General features: G+C 41.1%; 1 protein-coding gene across 2 annotated transcripts in view; it reads left to right on the top strand.

Annotated features, from left to right (window-relative positions):
• The window catches only part of KMT2B (lysine methyltransferase 2B), a 559,096-nt gene that overhangs the window by 489,437 nt on the left and 50,408 nt on the right, over positions 1-19,251 (top strand). For both annotated transcript variants that reach the window (XM_053690169.1, XM_053690168.1), the window contains exon 29: positions 14,187-14,273. In XM_053690169.1, the coding sequence (XP_053546144.1) occupies positions 14,187-14,273 (87 nt within the window). The remainder of the gene's footprint in view (positions 1-14,186; positions 14,274-19,251) is intronic.

The following is a 19,251-nucleotide window of genomic DNA, read 5'->3' as shown; positions in this document are numbered from 1 at the left end:
GTGGAGGGAGCAGTTTCTACTTTAGCCAAGCGTACCACTATCCCGGTGGAGGATAGCTGTGCTTTCTCAGATCCAATGGATAAAAAATTAGAGGGTTACCTTAAGAAAATGTTTGTTCAACAAGGTTTTATATTGCAGCCCCTTGCATGCATTGCGCCTGTCACGGCTGCAGCGGCATTCTGGTTTGAGTCTCTGGAAGAGGCGATTCGCACAGCGCCATTGGATGAGACTTTGAGCAAAGTTAGAACGCTTAAACTGGCTAATGCGTTTGTTTCAGATGCCGTAGTGCATTTAACCAAACTTACGGCTAAAAATTCCGGATTCGCCATACAGGCGCGCAGGGCGCTATGGCTTAAATCCTGGTCAGCAGATGTAACTTCTAAGTCTAAACTACTTAACATTCCCTTCAAAGGGCAGACCTTATTCGGGCCCGGCTTGAAGGAAATTATTGCTGACATTACAGGAGGTAAGGGCCACACCCTTCCTCAGGACAGGGCCAAACAGTCTAATTTTCGTGCCTTTCGTAACTTCAAGGCAGGAGCAGCATCAACTTCCTCCGCTCCAAAACAGGAAGGAACTACTGCTCGTTACAGACAGGGTTGGAAAGGCAACCAGTCATGGAACAAGGGCAAGCAGGCCAGAAAGCCTACTTCCGCCCCTAAGACAGCATGAAGACAGGGCCCCCTCTCCGGAGACGGATCTAGTGGGGGGCAGACTTTCTCTCTTCGCCCAGGCTTGGGCAAGAGATGTACAGGATCCCTGGACGTTGGAGATTATATCTCAGGGATACCTTCTGGATTTCAAGACTTCTCCTCCACAAGGGAGGTTTCATCTGTCAAGGTTATCAACAAACCTAGCAAAGAAAGAGGCATTTCTACAATGTGTACAAGACCTCTTAGTGATGGGAGTGATCCACCCTGTTCCGCTAACGGAACGAGGACAAGGGTTTTACTCAAATCTATTTGTGGTTCCCAAAAAAGAGGGAACCTTAAGACCAATCTTAGACTTAAAAATCTTAAACAAATTCCTAAGGGTTCCATCGTTCAAGATGGAAACCATTCGGACCATCCTACCCATGATCCAAGAGGGTCAATATATGACCACAGTGGACTTAAAGGATGCCTACCTTCACATACCGATTCACAAAGATCATTATCGGTACCTAAGGTTTGCTTTTCTAGACAAACATTACCAGTTTGTAGCTCTTCCCTTCGGGTTAGCTACGGCCTCGAGAATTTTTACGAAGATTCTGGGCTCACTTCTGGCGGTACTAAGACCACGAGGCATAGCGGTGGCTCCGTACCTAGACGACATTCTGATACAAGCGTCAAGTTTTCAAAATGCAAAGTCTCATACAGAGATAGTTCTAGCATTTCTGAGGTCGCATGGGTGGAAAGTGAACGTGGAAAAGAGTTCTCTGTTACCACTCACAAGGGTTCCTTTTCTAGGGACTCTTATAGATTCTGTAGAGATGAAGATTTACCTGACGGAATCCAGGTTATCAAAGATTCTCAATGCTTGCCGTGTCCTTCACTCCATTCCAAGCCCATCAGTAGCTCAGTGCATGGAAGTAATCGGCTTAATAGTCGCGGCAATGGACATAGTGCCTTTTGCGCGCCTGCATCTCAGACCGCTGCAACTATGCATGCTAAGTCAATGGAACGGGTATTACTCAGATCTGTCCCCTTTGCTAAATCTGGACCAGGAGACCAGAGATTCTCTCCTCTGGTGGTTGTCACGGGTTCATCTGTCCAAAGGAATGACCTTTCGCAGACCAGATTGGACGATTGTAACAACGGATGCCAGCCTTCTAGGCTGGGGAGCAGTCTGGAATTCCCTGAAGGCTCAGGGATCGTGGACTCAGGAGGAGAAACTCCTCCCAATAAACATTCTAGAATTAAGGGCAATATTCAATGCTCTTCTAGCTTGGCCTCAGTTAGCAACACTGAGGTTCATCAGATTTCAGTCGGACAACATCACGACTGTGGCTTACATCAATCATCAAGGAGGAACCAGGAGTTCCCTAGCGATGTTGGAAGTCTCGAAGATAATTCGCTGGGCAGAGTCTCACTCTTGCCACCTGTCAGCGATCTACATCCCAGGCGTGGAGAACTGGGAGGCGGATTTTTTAAGTCTCCAGACTTTTCATCCGGGGGAGTGGGAACTTCACCCGGAGGTATTTGCTCAACTGATTCGTCGTTGGGGCAAACCGGATCTGGATCTCATGGCATCTCGCCAGAACGCCAAGCTTCCTTGTTACGGATCCAGGTCCAGGGACCCGGGAGCGGTGCTGGTAGATGCATTAGCAGCCCCTTGGGTTTTCAACATAGCTTATGTGTTTCCACCTTTTCCGTTGCTACCTCGACTGATTGCCAGGATCAAACAGGAGAGGGCATCGGTGATTCTGATAGCGCCTGCGTGGCCACGCAGGACCTGGTATGCAGACCTAGTGGACATGTCGTCCTGTCCACCATGGTCTCTACCCCTGAGGCAGGACCTTCTAATTCAGGGTCCTTTCAACCATCCAAACCTAATTTCTCTGAGGCTGACTGCTTGGAAATTGAACGATTGATTCTATCAAAGCGTGGGTTTTCGGATTCGGTTATTGATACATTAATACAGGCTCGGAAACCTTTTACCAGAAAAATTTACCATAAGATATGGCGTAAATATTTGTATTGGTGTGAATCCAAGAGTTACTCATGGAGTAAGGTTAGGATTCCTAGGATATTGTCTTTTCTACAAGAGGGTTTAGAAAAGGGCTTATCCGCTAGTTCACTAAAGGGACAGATTTCTGCTCTGTCTATTCTTTTACACAAGCGTCTGGCCTACAATTTAGACGTCCAGGCTTTTTGTCAGGCTTTGGCTAGAATTAAACCTGTATTTAAAACTGTTGCTCCTCCTTGGAGCTTAAACTTGGTTCTTAAAGTTCTGCAGGGTGTTCCGTTTGAACCCCTTCATTCCATTGATATTAAACTTTTATCTTGGAAAGTTCTGTTTTTGATGGCTATTTCCTCGGCTCGAAGAGTCTCTGAGTTATCTGCCTTACATTGTGATTCTCCTTATCTGATCTTTCATTCAGACAAGGTAGTCCTGCGTACTAAACCTGGGTTTTTACCTAAGGTTGTTTCTAACAGAAATATCAATCAAGAGATTGTTCCATCATTATGTCCTAATCCTTCTTCAAAGAAGGAACGTCTTTTGCATAATCTAGACGTAGTCCGTGCTCTAAAGTTCTACTTACAGGCAACTAAGGATTTTCGTTAAACTTCTATTCTGTTGTTTACTCTGGACGGAGGAGAGGTCAAAAGGCTTCGGCTACCTCTCTCTCTTTTTGGCTTCGTAGCATAATACGTTTAGCCTATGAGACTGCTGGACAGCAGCCTCCTGAACGAATTACAGCTCATTCCACTAGAGCTGTGGCTTCCACTTGGGCCTTTAAGAATGAAGCCTCTGTTGAACAGATTTGCAAGGCTGCAACTTGGTCTTCACTTCATACTTTTTCCAAATTTTACAAATTTGACACTTTTGTTTCTTCGGAGGCTGTTTTTGGGAGAAAGGTTCTGCAGGCAGTGGTTCCTTCTGTTTAATGTTCCTGCCTTGTCCCTCCCATCATCCGTGTACTTTAGCTTTGGTATTGGTATCCCATAAGTAATGGATGACCCGTGGACTGAACACACTTAACAAGAGAAAACATCATTTATGCTTACCTGATAAATTTATTTCTCTTGTAGTGTGTTCAGTCCACGGCCCGCCCTGTCTTTTTTTGAGGCAGGTTCTAAATTTTAAATTATAACTCCAGTCACCACTGCACCCTATAGTTTCTCCTTTCTCGTCTTGTTTCGGTCGAATGACTGGATATGACATGTGAGGGGAGGAGCTATATTGCAGCTCTGCTTGGGTGATCCTCTTGCAACTTCCTGTTGGGAAGGAGAATATATCCCATAAGTAATGGATGACCCGTGGACTGAACACACTACAAGAGAAATAAATTTATCAGGTAAGCATAAATTATGTTTTTTCCTGGCATTCTTTTAGAATTCCTAGAATTTTACAATTTCTTCAGGATGGTCTGGAATAAAGGTTTGTCTGCAAGTTCTTTGAAAGGACAAATTTCTGCTCTTTCTGTATTGTTTCACAGAAAGATTGCTAATCTTCCTGATATTCATTGTTTTGTACAGGCTTTGGTTCGTATCAAACCTGTCATTAAGTCAATCTCTCCTCCTTGGAGTTTGAATTTGGTTCTGGGGGCTTTACAAGCTCCTCCTTTTGAACCTATGCATTCTCTGGACATTAAATTACTTTCTTGAAAAGTTTTGTTTCTTTTGGCCATCTCTTCTGCTAGAAGAGTTTCAGAGTTATCTGCTCTTTCTTGTGAATCTCCTTTTCTGATTTTTCATCAGGATAAGGCAGTGTTGCGAACTTCATTTAAATTTTTACCTAAAGTTGTTAACTCTAACAACATTAGTAGAGAAATTGTGGTTCCTTCATTGTGTCCTAATCCCAAGAATTCTAAGGAAAGATCGTTGCATTCTTTGGATGTAGTTAGAGCTTTGAAATATTATGTTGAACCTACTAAAGATTTCCGAAAGACTTCTAGTCTATTTGTTATCTTTTCCGGTTCCAGGAAAGGTCAGAAGGCCTCTGCCATTTCTTTGGCATCTTGGTTAAAATCTTTGATTCATCATGCTTATGTTGAGTCGGGTAAAACTCTGCCTCAAAGGATTACAGCTCATTCTACTAGGTCAGTTTCTACTTCCTGGGCGTTTAGGAATGAAGCTTCGGTTGATCAGATTTGCAAAGCAGCCACTTGGTCTTCTTTGCATACTTTTACTAAATTCTACCATTTTGATGTGTTTTCTTCTTCTGAAGCAGTTTTTGGTAGAAAAGTACTTCAGGCAGCTGTTTCAGTTTGATTCTTCTGCTTATAAATTTCAGTTTTTTTCATTATAAGATTTAAACTTTATTTTGGGGTGTGGATTATTTTTTCAGCCGAATTGGCTATCTTTATTTTATCCCTCCCTCTCTAGTGACTCTTGCGTGGAAGTTCCACATCTTGGGTATTTATTATCCCATACGTCACAAGCTCATGCTAATTACATGAAAGAAAACATAATTTATGTAAGAACTTACCTGATAAATTCATTTCTTTCATATTAGCAAGAGTCCATGAGGCCCACCCTTTTTTGTGGTGGTTATGATTTTTTTGTATAAAGCACAATTATTCCAATTCCTTATTTTTTTTGCTTTCGCACTTTTTTCTTATCACCCCACTTCTTGGCTATTCGTTAAACTGATTTGTGGGTGTGGTGTGGGGTGTATTTGTAGGCATTTTGAGGTTTGGGAAACTTTGCCCCTCCTGGTAGGAATGTATATCCCATACGTCACTAGCTCATGGACTCTTGCTAATATGAAAGAAATGAATTTATCAGGTAAGTTCTTACATAAATTGTTTTTTCCGCCTCTAGTTCTTCTTCCAAGGGTGATCTCAAAGATCATATTGGTAAAATCGCATGTGTTTCTGATAGCACCAGCATGGCCTCACAGGTTTTGGTATGCAGATCTTGTCCGGATGTCCAGTTGCCAACCTTGGACACTTCCTTTATGGCCGGACCTTCTGTCTCAAGGGCCGTTTTTTCCATCAGGATCTCAAATCGCTAAATTTGAAGGTATGGAAATTGAACGCTTAGTGCTTAGTCATATAGGTTTCTCTGATTCAGTGATTAATACTATGCTACAGGCTCGAAAGTCTGTTTCAAGGAAGATTTATTATCGAGTTTGGAAAAACTATATTTCATGGTGTTTTTCTAAAAAAAATTCTCTTGGCATTCTTTTAGGATTCCTAGAATTTTACAGTTTCTTCAGGATGGTTTGGATAAAGGTTTGTCTGCAAGTACCACCTTGAATGGACAAATTTCTGCCCTTTCTGTTTTATTTTATAGAAAGATTGCTATTCTTCCTGATATTCACTGATTTGTTTAGGCTTTGGTTCGTATCAAGCCTGTTGTTAAATCAATCTCTCCTCCTTGGAGGCTTTGCAGGCTCCTTTTGAGCCTGTGCATTCTTTGGATATTAAACTACTTTCTTGGAAAGTGGTGTTTCTTTTGGCTATCTCTTCAGCTAGAAGAGTTTCTGAATTGTCTGCTCTCTCTTGTGGATCTCCTTTTCTGATTTTCTATCAGGACAAGGCTGTTATGCTGACTTCGTTTAAATGTCTTCCTAAGGTTGTGGATTCTAACAACATTAGTAGGGAAATTGTTGTTCCTTCCTTGTATCCTAATCACAAGAATACTCTTGAAAGATTTTTACATTCTTTGGATGTTGTAAGAGCTTTGAAATATTATGTCGAAACTACTAAAGGTTTCAGGAAGACTTCTAGACTGTTGTTTTTTGGTCTTAGTAAAGGTCAGAAAGCCTCTGCCATTTCTTTGGCATCTTGGTTAAAGCTTTTGATTCACAAGGCTTATTTAGAGGCAGGACAGTCTCCGTCTCAGAGAATTACAGCTCATTCTACTAGATCAGTCGCCACTTCTTGGGCTTAAGAATAAAGCTTCAGTTGATCAGATTTGCAAAGCAGCAACTTGGTCTTCTTTGCATACATTTTCTAATTTTTACCATTTTATGTATTTGCTTTTTCTGAAGCAGCCTTTGGTAGAAAAGTTCTTCAGGCAGCTGTTTTAGTTTGATTCTTCTGCTTATGATTTAAGCTTTTTTCTTGAAATTTATGTGAAATTTATAAGAGACTTATTTTTTTGTGGATTTAATTTTTTCAGCGGAAATAGCTGTTTTTATTTTATCCCTCCTTCTCTAGTGACTCTTGCGTGGAGTTTCACAATTTTGGTATTGCTATCCCATACGTCACTAGCTCATGGACTTTTGCCAATTACATGAAAGAAAACATAATTTATGTAACAACTTACCTAATAAATTAATTTCTTTCACATTGACAAGAGTCCATGAGGCCCACCCTTTTTTATGGTGTTTATGATTTTTGTATAAAAAGCACAATTTTATTTCCAGTTCCTACTTTTGTATGCTTTTTTACTCCTTATTTTATCACCCCACTACTTGGCTATTCGTTAAACTGAATTGTGGGTGTGGTGAGGGGTGTATTTATAGGCATTTTGAGGTTTGGGAAACTTTGCCCCTCCTGATAGGATTGTATATCCCATACGTCACTAGCTCATGGACTCTTGCCAATATGAAAGAAAAGAATTTAACAGGTAAGTTCTTACATAAAAAAATGTTTGTTAAACCTCAGGCACCTATACACCTTTGTGTTATCATCTTTTTCCATTTCCCTTCGGCCGAGTGACTGGGGGTTATGGGTAAGGGAGGTGACACTTAACAGCTCTGCTGTGGTGCTCTGTCTCCTTCTGCTGGCCAGGAGTGAATATCCCACTAGTAATTGGAATGACATTGTGGACTCTCCATATCCGGAAAGAAAGCAATTTATCAGGTAAGTATAAATTTTGTTTTATGCTTACCTGATAAATAATTTATTTCTTGGCAGTGAGAGTCCACCAACCCGCCCTGAAATAATGTACTGGCAGCAGTCTTATGGCACCTCTGTACCCCTTTTTTTATCTCTCTACAGTATGTGGATTTTATCCTCTGGCTTGAACTACTGAAAGGATAGGGAAAGGGGAGGGATATTTAATGCTTTGCCTGAGGTGTCTTTGCCTCCTCCTGGTGGCCAGGTGAAGTATTTCCCATAGGTTAAGAATGGATTTTGTGGACTCTCATTAGAAGCTATAAGATAAGGTCTCTGCTCCCACCCATCCCTGTCTTTTTTAAAATTGGAAGGAGGTAGTATCTAGAGCTGCAACAACTAATCGATTATGAAAATAGCTGTCATCGAATCTCATAATCGATTAGTTGGTCTGTGCACAGCACCAGCTGCTTTACTCCAATGAGCTTATGCAAATAATATTATGTTTTATGGTTATGCCCTATGACAAAATATTATGCCCATATGTGGAGATATGAATTCCTTTATCAAAGATACAGGAGAGTGGCATTAGAGTATATAAGAGTGTGGTCAGTGTTTGTCAGGTATGGCATGAATAAGGGATATTTTCTCCAACATAGGTGTGTCCGGTCCACGGCGTCATCCTTACTTGTGGGATATTCTCCTCCCCAACAGGAAATGGCAAAGAGCCCAGCAAAGCTGGCCATATAGTCCCTCCCAGGCTCCGCCTACCCCAGTCATTCTCTTTGCCGTTGCACAGGCAACATCTCCACGGAGATGGCTAAGAGTTTTTTTTTGGTGTTTAAATGTAGTTTTATTCTTCAATCAAGAGTTTGTTATTTTAAAATAGTGCTGGTATGTACTATTTACTCTGAAACAGAAAAGAGATGAAGATTTCTGTTTGTAAGAGGAAAATGATTTTAGCAACCGTTACTAAAATCGATGGCTGTTTCCACACAGGACTGTTGAGATGAATTAACTTCAGTTGGGGGAAACAGTGAGCAGACTTTTGCTGCTTGAGGTATGACACATTTCTAACAAGACTTGGTAATGCTGGAAGCTGTCATTTTCCCTATGGGAACCGGTAAGCCATTTTCTTAGTTTAGTATAAGAATAAAGGGCTTCATTAGGGCTTAAAAAACTGGTAGACATTTTTCTGGGCTAAAACGATTACTTTACTAAGCATATTTGGCAGATTATAACTATTAATAGTTATTATAATCTTGGGGATTGTTTTAAAAAAAACGGCAGGCACTGTATTGGACACCTTTTTCACTGGGGGCCTTTTCTAGTCATAGGCAGAGCCTCATTTTCGCGCCACTAATGCGCAGTTGTTTTTGGAAAGCAAGGCATGCAGATGCATGTGTGAGGAGCTAAGAACCACTGAAAAAGCTTATAGAAGGCATCATTTGGTATCGTATTCCCCTCTGGGCTTGGTTGGGTCTCAGCAAGGCAGATACCTGGGACTGTATAGGGGTTAAATGTAAAAACGGCTCCGGTTCCGTTATTTTAAGGGTTAAAGCTTTCAAATTTGGTGTGCAATACTTTTAAGGCTTTAAGATACTGTGGTGAAATTTTGGTGAATTTTGAACAATTCCTTCATACTTTTTCACATATTCAGTAATAAAGTGTGTTCAGTTTAAAATTTAAAGTGACAGTAACGGTTTTATTGTAAAACGTTTTTTGTGCTTTGTTGACAAGTTTAAGCCTGTTTAACATGTCTGAACCATCAGATAACGATGTTCTAGATGTATGAAAGCCAAGGTTTCTCCCCATTTAAATATATGTGATAATTGTGTCATAGTGTCCAAACAAAGTAGGGACAATAATGCCATAGATAATGATATTGCCCATGATGATTCCTCAAATGAGGGGAGTAAGCATGGTACACACAAGAGGCCCCTAGTACATCTAGTGCGCCAATACTTATTACCATGCAACAATTAACGGCTGTAATGGATAATTCTATTGCAAACATTTTATCCAAAATGCCTACTTATCAGAGAAAGCGCGATTGCTCTGTTTTAAACACTGAAGAGCAAGAGGACGCTGATGATAACTGTTCTGACATGCCCTCACACCAATCTGAAGGGGCCAGGAGGGAGGTTTTGTCTGAGGGAGAAATTTCAGATTCAGGGAAAATTTCTCAACAAGCTGAACCTGATGTTGTAACATTTTAATTTAAATTAGAACATCTCCACGCACTACTTAAGGAGGTATTATCTACTCTGGATGATTGTGACAATTTGGTCATTCCAAAGAAATTATGTAAGATGGACAAGTTCCTAGAGGTTCCGGTGTCCCCTGATGCTTTTCCTATACCCAAGCGGGTGGCGGACATAGTAAATAAGGAGTGGGAAAGGCCCGGCATACCTTTTTGTTCCTCCCCCTATATTTAAGAAATTATTTCCTATAGTCGACCCCAGAAAGGACTTATGGCAGACAGTCCCCAAGGTCGAGGGGGAGGTTTCTACTCTAAACAAACGCACTACTATTCCTATAGAAGATAGTTGTGCTTTCAAGATCCTATGGATAAAAAGTTAGAGGGTTTGCTTAAAAAGATGTTTGTTCAGCAAGGTTACCTTCTACAACCAATTTCATGCATTGTTCCTGTCACTACAGCTGCGTGTTTCTGGTTCGAAGAACTAGAAAAGTCGCTCAATAAAGAATCTTCGTATGAGGAGGTTATGGACAGAGTTCAAGCACTTAAATTGGCTAACTCTTTTATTTTAGATGCCGCTTTGCAATTAGCTAGATTATCGGCGAATAATTCAGGGTTTGCTATCGTGGCGCGCAGAGCGCTTTGGCTAAAGTCTTGGTCAGCGGATGTGTCCTCCAAGAGCAAATTGCTTAACATCCCTTTCAAGGGTAAAACACTGTTTGTCCCTGACTTGAAAGAGATTATTTCAGACATCACTGGGGGAAAGGGCCACGCCCTTACTCAGGATAGGTCTTTTTAAGGCTAAAAATAAGCCAAATTTTCGTCCCTTTCACAGAAACGGACCAGCCTCAAATTCTACACCCTCTAAGTAAGAGGGTAATACTTCTCAAACCAAGCCAGCCTGGAGACCGATGCAAGGCTGGAACAAGGGTAAGCAGGCCAAGAAACCTGCCACTGCTATCAAAACAGCATGAAGTGTTGGCCCCCGATCCGGGACCGGATCTGGTGGGGGGCAGACTTTCTCTCTTTGCTCAGGCTTGGGCAAGAGATATTCAGGATCCTTGGGCGCTAGAAATAGTTTCTCAAGGTTATCTCCTGGAATTCAGGGAACTACCCCCAAGGGGAAGGTTCCACAGGTCTCAATTATCTTCGAACCAAATAAAAAGACAGGCATTCTTACATTGTGTAGAAGACCTGTCAAGAATGGGAGTGATTCATCCTGTTCCATTAGGAGAACAAGGGATGGGGTTTTACCCCAACCTGTTCATAGTTCCCAAAAAAGAGGGAACATTCAGACCAATTTTAGATCTCAAGATTCTAAACAAGTTTCTAAGGGTTTCATCGTTCAAAATGGAAACCATTCGAACGATCCTTCCTACCATCCAGGAAGGTCAATTCATGACCACGGTGGATTTAAAGGATGCGTACCTACATATTCCTATCCACAAGGAACATCTTCGGTTCCTATGGTTCGCCTTTCTGGACAAGCATTACCAGTTTGTGGCACTTCCATTCGGATTAGCCACTGCTCCAAGGATTTTCACAAAGGTACTAGGGTCCCTTCTAGCGGTGCTAAGACCAAGGGGCATTGCAGTAGTACCTTACTTGGACGACATCCTGATTCAAGTGTCGTTTCTGTCAAAAGCAAGGGCTCATACGGACATTGTCCTAGCCTTTCTCAGATCTCACAGGTGGAAAGTGAACATAGAAAAAAGTTCTCTGTCCCCGTCAACAAGAGTTCCCTTCTTGGGAACAATAATAGATTCCTTAGAAATGAAGATTTTTCTGACAGAGGCCAGAAAATCAAACTTCTAAGCTTTTGTCAGGTACTTCATTCTGTTCTTCTTCCTTCCATAGCGCAGTGCATGGAAGTAATAGGTTTGATGGTTGCGGCAATGGACATAGTTCCTTTTGCACGAATTCATCTAAGACCATTACAACTGTGCATGCTCAGACAGTGGAATGGGGATTATACAGACTTGTCTCTGACGATCCAAGTAGATCAAAGGACCAGAGATTCACTCCGTTGGTGGCTGACCCTGGACAACCTGTCACAGGGAATGAGCTTCCGCAGACCAGAGTGGGTCATTGTCACGACCGACGCCAGTCTGGTGGGCTGGGGCGCGGTCTGGGAACCCCTGAAAGCTCAGGGTCTATGGTCTCGGGAAGACTCTCTTCTCCCGATAAACATTCTGGAGCTGAGAGCGATATTCAATGCTCTCAAGGCTTGGCCTCGACTAGCAAAGGCCAAATTCATAAGGTGTCAATCAGACAACATGACGACTGTTGCATATATCAACCATCAGGGGGGAACAAGGAGTTCCCTGGTGATGGAGGAGCATCCGGGGGAGTGGGAACTCCATCCGGAAATCTTTGCCCAAATAACTCAATTATGGGGCATTCCAGACATGGATCTGATGGCCTCTCGTCAGAACTTCAAGGTCCCTTGTTACGGGTCCAAATCCTGGGATCCCAAGGCGACTCTAGTGGATACAATAGTAGCACCTTGGATCTTCAACCTAGCTTATGTATTCCCACCGTTTCCTCTCATTCCCAGGCTGGTAGCCAGGATCAATCAGGAGAGGGCTTCGGTGATCTTGATAGTTCCTGCGTGGCCACGCAGGACTTGGTATGCAGACCTGGTGAATATGTCATCGGCTCCACCATGGAAGCTACCTTTGAGACAGGACCTTCTTGTTCAGGGTCCATTCGAACATCCGAATCTGGTTTCCCTCCAACTGACTGCTTGGAGATTGAACGCTTGATTCTATCAAAGCGTGGGTTTTCAGATTCTGTAATAGATACTCTTATTCAGGCTAGAAAGCCTGTAACTAGAAAAATTTACCATAAAATATGGAAAAAATATATCTGTTGGTGTGAATCTAAAGGATTCCCATGGAACAAGATAAAAATTCCTAAGATTCTTTCCTTTCTACAAGAAGGTTTGGAGAAAGGATTATCTGCTTTATCTGTTTTACTTCACAAAAGGCTGGCAGCTGTGCCAGACGTTTAAGCGTTTGTTCAGGCTCTGGTTAGAATCAAGCCTGTTTACAGACCTTTGACTCCTCCCTGGAGTCTTAATCTAGTTCTTTCAGTTCTTCAAGGGGTTCCGTTTGAACCCTTACATTCCGTAGATATTAAGTTATTATCGTGGAAAGTTTTGTTTTTTGGTTTCAATTTCTTCTGCTAGAAGAGTTTCTGAGTTATCTGCTCTGCAGTGTTCTCCGCCCTATCTGGTCCATGCAGATAAGGTGGTTTTGCGTACTGAGCCTGGTTTTCTTCCGAAGGTTGTTTCCAACAAAAATATTAACCAGGAGATAGTTGTACCTTCTTTGTGTCCGAATCCAGTTTCAGAGAAGGAACGTTTGTTACACAATTTGGACGTAGTCCGTGCTCTACAATTCTATTTAGAGGTTTCTGAAGGTTTCAGACAAACATCTTCTTCGTTTGTTGTTTATTCTGGTAAAAGGAGAGGTAAAAAAGCAACTTCTACCTCTCTTTCCTTTTGGCTTAAAAGCATTATCAGATTGGCTTTTGAGACTGCCGGACGGCAGCCTCCTGAAAGTATCACAGCTCACTCCACTAGGGCTGTGGCTTCCACATGGGCCTTCAAGAACGAGGCTCCTGTTGACCAGATATGTAAGGCAGCGACTTGGTCTTCACTGCACTCTTTTGCCAAATTTTACAAATTTTATACTTTTGCTTCTTCGGAGGCTATTTTTGGGAGAAAGGTTTTGCAAGCCGTGGTGCCTTCCGTTTAGGTGACCTGATTTGCTCCCTCCCTTCATCCGTGTCCTAAAGCTTTGGTATTGGTTCCCACAAGTAAGGATGACGCCGTGGACCGGACACACCTATGTTGGAGAAAACAGAATTTATGCTTACCTGATAAATTACTTTCTCCAACGGTGTGTCCGGTCCACGGCCCGCCCTGGTTTTTTAATCAGGTCTGATTAATTATTTTCTCTAACTACAGTCACCACGTTACCATATGGTTTCTCCTATATATATTTCCTCCTGTCCGTCGGTCGAATGACTGGGGTAGGCGGAGCCTGGGAGGGACTATATGGCCAGCTTTGCTGGGCTCTTTGCCATTTCCTGTTGGGGAGGAGAATATCCCACAAGTAAGGATGACGCCGTGGACCGGACACACCGTTGGAGAAAGTAATTTATCAGGTAAGCATAAATTCTGTTATCCTGAAACGTCGCCTGTTTGTTTGTCTCCTTAAGAATAAATAAGGATTTGCTGTCACCTGTGTATTGGTCTATTATATGTGTTGGGTCCTGGACAGTGGCCCATTGGTGACTTGCAAAATACATATGTACATTTGTTTGCTGGAGTGCTGGAACATTTTTTTACTTATAACTTTATAGTCTGGAATTAGTGGAAGTTTTTACCATGTGTGTTAGCTTCAGGTGCATTCAGTAAAAGGAGAGAGAAATTTAGCGAAGAATTAATTTGGTCCGTTTTAAAAAGAATGTAGCATTTTCATGTCTTGTGCTAGTAATTAAAATTTGACTCTTGTTTTTGTATTTGTTTTCATTTATTTTTTACAGACCAAAAAGGGCGCGAATTAAAGCCCCAATGATTCGAGATGTTCTGAATCTTGATGTACCCAAAGAGGAGCCAAGCACAAATAATGGGTGAGTTTAAATACTGAAGAATTTCACTATTGAATAATTAACAATACTGTTTTGCAAGAGATCAGTTTAAAGGATCATTAAGCTAATTTTTACATAATCATTATAAATGATTCACTGTTTTGCCACAGATCTGCATACAAATTAGGTTTGAAATCATTTATCCCTTTGTTTGGAAAATATACATTGCTTTGCAGTCCCAGCACACACCCATTCCTCTCCAATGTTTTTTGCCTTTTTATTTTTGGTGGCCAATTGGGTATCTAAAGATCTAAACTAATCTCCAAGCCGCTTGTAGCAATGTCAGGGTTCTGCATTCCTTAAAGAGCTGGTCCACCCTTCTGGGGGTGGTGGTCTGGTAGGGAAATTACTACAATTTTCATTATTTATGCATAATTTAACATTTTATAGGGAATTACATTTTGGTTTAATGTCCCTTTTAATGAATGTGTGTGTATAGATAGATTTGTATTCAGCATTCATTTACAAAATGAAAGCCGCATATGGCAGCAGCATTTGGCTTTTTCGGAGCCAGAGATATCTGCATGAAAGTGCTAAACACAAAGATCTGGATTTGCACAGATCTTTGTGTATTACCCTTTTTTTCACTGATAGATCAAATGAATGCCGAATACACGCCTACTTATTGTGTTCAGGTGTTTTAGCCCATTGCTAGCAGGTGTATAAAACACAGCACATACCCGTGAAATCTCCATAAACAAATATTGGCACTACAATGGGTCATACTGAAGAGCTCAGTGACTTTTTAAATTTGCCCCTGTTGTAGGAATCCACATTTGCCACAAGTTCATGGAATTTCTCCCATACTAGATTTGCACTAGTAAAATGTAAATGGTATTATTTGGGCAGTGTCAAGGCCACAAATTGGTAGACCAAACAGAGTAGGGTTGCTTAGTTCTGAAGTGGGTAGTGGAACAAGGTCATATAGGTGGTCAAGTGTCTACGTACACACACATATATTTTTATATATATATATATATATATATATATATATATATATATATATATATATATATATATATACACACACACTATCCCACAAAAGTGAGTACACCCCTCACATTTTTAAAATTTCGATGATTTCCCTAACGGGGGTCTATTTCTTAGGTTCTCTGTTATCGGTCGTAGAGATTCATCTCCTACCTCCCTTTTCAGATCAACGATATACTCTCAATTTACCATTACCTCTACTAATAACTGTTTTAGTACTGGTTTGGCTATCTGCTATATGTGGATGGGTGTCTTTTGGTAAGTATGTTTTTTATTACTTAAGACACCTCAGCTATGGTTTGGCACTTTATGCAATTATATAAAGTTCTAAATGTATGTATTGTACTTATATTTGCCATGAGTCAGGTTCATGTATTTCCTTCTGCAGACTGTCAGTTTCATATTTGGGAATGTAAACACTTTTAAGAAATGTATTTCTTACCTGGGGTTTAGTCTTTTTTCAATTTGACTACTTTTTGCAATTGCGGGTGTTAGGCCCGCGGGTGCGTCAAATGCTAGACTTTATTGCGTCATTTTTGGCGCAAACTTTTTTTGGCAAGAAAAAATACGTTTATGACGCAACTTCGTCATTTCCGGCGTCATACGTGACGCCGAGACCTTTCACAAGGCGGCGTCATTAGTGACGCAAGTGTGTCATTTCCGGTCATTTTTGGCGCCAAAAAAGTTTACGTTACGTTGTGCGTCATACTTGGCGCCAAATTTTTCTCATTTTTTCAATACCCCATTGATGTTTGCCTCCTGCTTTCTTCTCTATCAAGAGACCTATGCTTTTGCATTTTTTCCCATTCCTGAAACTGTCATTTAAGGAAATAGATAATTTTGCTTTATATGTTGTTTTTTTCTCTTACATTGAGCAAGATGTCCCAATCTGATCCTGTCTCTGAAGTTTCTGCTGGAACATTGCTGCCTGACATCGGTTCTACCAAAGCCAAGTGCATTTGTTATTCCACCGAATGTCATTTGTAATAGTTGTCATGATAAACTTTTACATGCAGATAGTGTTTCTATCAGTAATAGTACATTGCCAGTTGCAGTTCCTTCAACTTCTAATGTGCATGATATATATACCTGTAAATTTTAAAGAATTTGTTTCTGATTCTATTATGAAGGCTTTGTCTGCATTTCCACCTTCTAATAAACGTAAAAGGTCTTTTAAAACTTCTCATTTAGCTGATGAAATTTCAAATGACCAACAACATAATAATTCATCCTCTTCTGATGAGGATCTATCTGAAACAGAAGATCCTTCCTCAGATATTGACACTGACAAATCTACTTATTTATTTAAAATAGAGTATATGCGTTCTTTATTAAAAGAAGTGTTAATTACTTTGGATATTGAGGTAACCAGTCCTATTGACGTTCAGTCTAATAAACGTTTAAATGCTGTTTTTAAACCTCCTGTGGTTTCCCCAGGTGTTTTTCCCATTCCTGAGGCTATTTCTGATATGATTTCTAGGGAATGGAATAAGCCAGGTACTTCCTTTATTCCTTCTTCAAGGTTTAAGAGATTGTATCCTTTACCAGCAAAATCTATAGAGTTTTGGGAAAAGATCCCCAAAGTTGATGGGGCTATTTATACTCTTGCTAAACGTACCACTATTCCTATGGAAGATAGCACTTCCTTTAAGGATCCATTAGATAGGAAGCTTGAATCTTATCTAAGGAAGGCCTATTTATATTCAGGTCATCTTCTCAGACCTGCTATTTCTTTGGGTGATGTTGCGGCTGCATCAACTTTCTGGTTGGAAAATCTAGCGCAACATGAATTGGATTCTGACATATCTAGCATTGTTCGCTTACTGCAACATGCTAATCATTTTATTTGTGATGCCATTTTTTATATTATCAAAATTGATTTTAGATCCATGTCTTTAGCTGTATTAGCTAGAAGAGCTTTGTGGCTTAAATCTTGGAATGCTGATATGACATCTAAATCTAGATTACTATCTCTTTCTTTCCAAGGTAATAATATTTGGTTCTCAGTTGGATTCTATTATTTCAACTATCACTGGAGGAAAAGGAGTTTTTTTGCCTCAGGATAAAAAACCTAAGGGTCAATCTAAGGCTTCTAACCGTTTTCGTTCCTTTCGTCAGAATAAGGAACAAAAACTCAATCCTCCTCCCAAGAAATCTGCTTCCAGTTGGAAGCCTTCCTCAAATTGGAATAAATCCAAGCCATTTAGGAAACCAAAGTCTGCCCCTAAGTCCGCATGAAGGTGCGGCCCTCATTCCAGCTCAGCTGGTAGGGGGCAGATTAAGTTTTTTCAAGGATTTTTGGATAAAATCTGTCCAAAATCATTGGATTCAGAGCATTGTCTCTCAAGGGTTTCGAATAGGATTCAAAGTAAGACGACCTGTGAGAAGATTTTTTTCTCTCACACATTCCTGTAAATCCAGTAAAAGCTCAGGCTTTTCTGAAGTGTGTTTCAGACCTGGAGTCTTCAGGGGTAATCATGCCAGTTCCTCCTCAGGAACAAGGTTTGGGGTTTTATTCAAACCTATTCATTGTACCAAAGAAAGAAAATTTGTTCAGACCAGTTCTGGATCTGAAGATTTTGAATCGTTATGTAAGAGTACCAACTTTCAAGATGGTGACTATAAGGACTATTCTGCCTTTTGTTCAGCAAGGACATTATATGTCCACAATAGACTTGCAGGATGCGCATACCTTCATATTCTGATTCATCCAGAACACTATCAGTTTCTGAGATTCTCATTTCTAGACAAGCATTACCAATTTGTTGCTCTTCCATTTGGCCTAGCAACAGCTCCAAGAATCTTTTCAAAGGTTCTGGGTGCCCTACTATCTGTAATCAGAGAACAGGGTATTGCGGTGTTTCCTTATTTGGACGATATCTTGGTACTAGCTCAGTCTTTACATACTGCAGAATCTCACACGAATCAACTAGTGTTGTTTCTTCGGAAACATGGTTGAAGGATCAATTTACCAAAAAGTTTCTTGATTCCTCAGACAAGGGTCACCTTTTTAGGCTTCCAGATAGATTCAGTGTCCATGACTCTGTCTCTAACAGACAAGAGACGTTTAAAATTGGTCGCAGCATGTCGGCTCCTTCAGTCTCAGTCATTCCCTTCAGTGGCTATGTGCATGGAAGTTTTAGGTCTCATGACTGCAGCATCGGACGCAATCCCCTTTGCTCGTTTTCACATGAGACCTCTACAGCTTTGTATGCTGAATCAATGGTGCAGGGATTATACAAAGATATCACAATTAATATCCTTGAATCCCAATGTACGACACTCTGACATGGTGGATAGATCACCATCGTTTGGTTCAAGGGGCTTCTTTTGTTCGCCCAACCTGGACTGTGATCACAACAGATGCGAGTCTTTCAGGTTGGGGAGCTGTTTGGGGGTCTCTAACAGCACAAGGGGTTTGGAAATCTCAAGAGGCGAGATTACCAATAAATTTTAGAACTCCGTGAAATTCTCAGGGCTCTTCAGTTCTGGCCTCTACTAAAGAGAGAACCTTTTCATTTGTTTTCAGACAGACAATATCACAACTGTGGCTTATGTCAATCATCAGGGTGGGACTCAGTCCCCAAGCTATGAAAGAAGTATCTTGGATACTTGCTTGGGCGGAATCCAGCTCCTGTCTAATCTCTGCGGTGCATATTCCAGGTGTAGACAATTGGGAGGCGGATTATCTCAGCCGCCAGACTTCACATCCAGGGAAGTGGTCTCTCCATCCAGATGTGTTTTCTCAGATTGTTCAGATGTGGGGTCTTCCAGAGATAAATCTCATGGCCTCTCATCTAAACAAGAAACTTCCCAGATACCTGTCCAGGTCCAGGGATGTTCAGGCGGAAGCAGTGGATGCGCTGACACTTCCTTGGTTTTATCAACCTGCTTACATCTTCCCGCCTCTAGTTCTCCTTCCAAGAGTGATCTCCAAAATCATCATCTTTTGTGTTGCTGGTGGCTCCAG

The sequence above is a fragment of the Bombina bombina genome, chromosome 8 (assembly GCF_027579735.1).
Source record: "Bombina bombina isolate aBomBom1 chromosome 8, aBomBom1.pri, whole genome shotgun sequence".
Lineage (NCBI taxonomy): Eukaryota > Metazoa > Chordata > Amphibia > Anura > Bombinatoridae > Bombina > Bombina bombina.
Note: the sequence above shows the minus strand (reverse complement) of the source record. Positions and strands in the feature narration are given on the sequence as shown.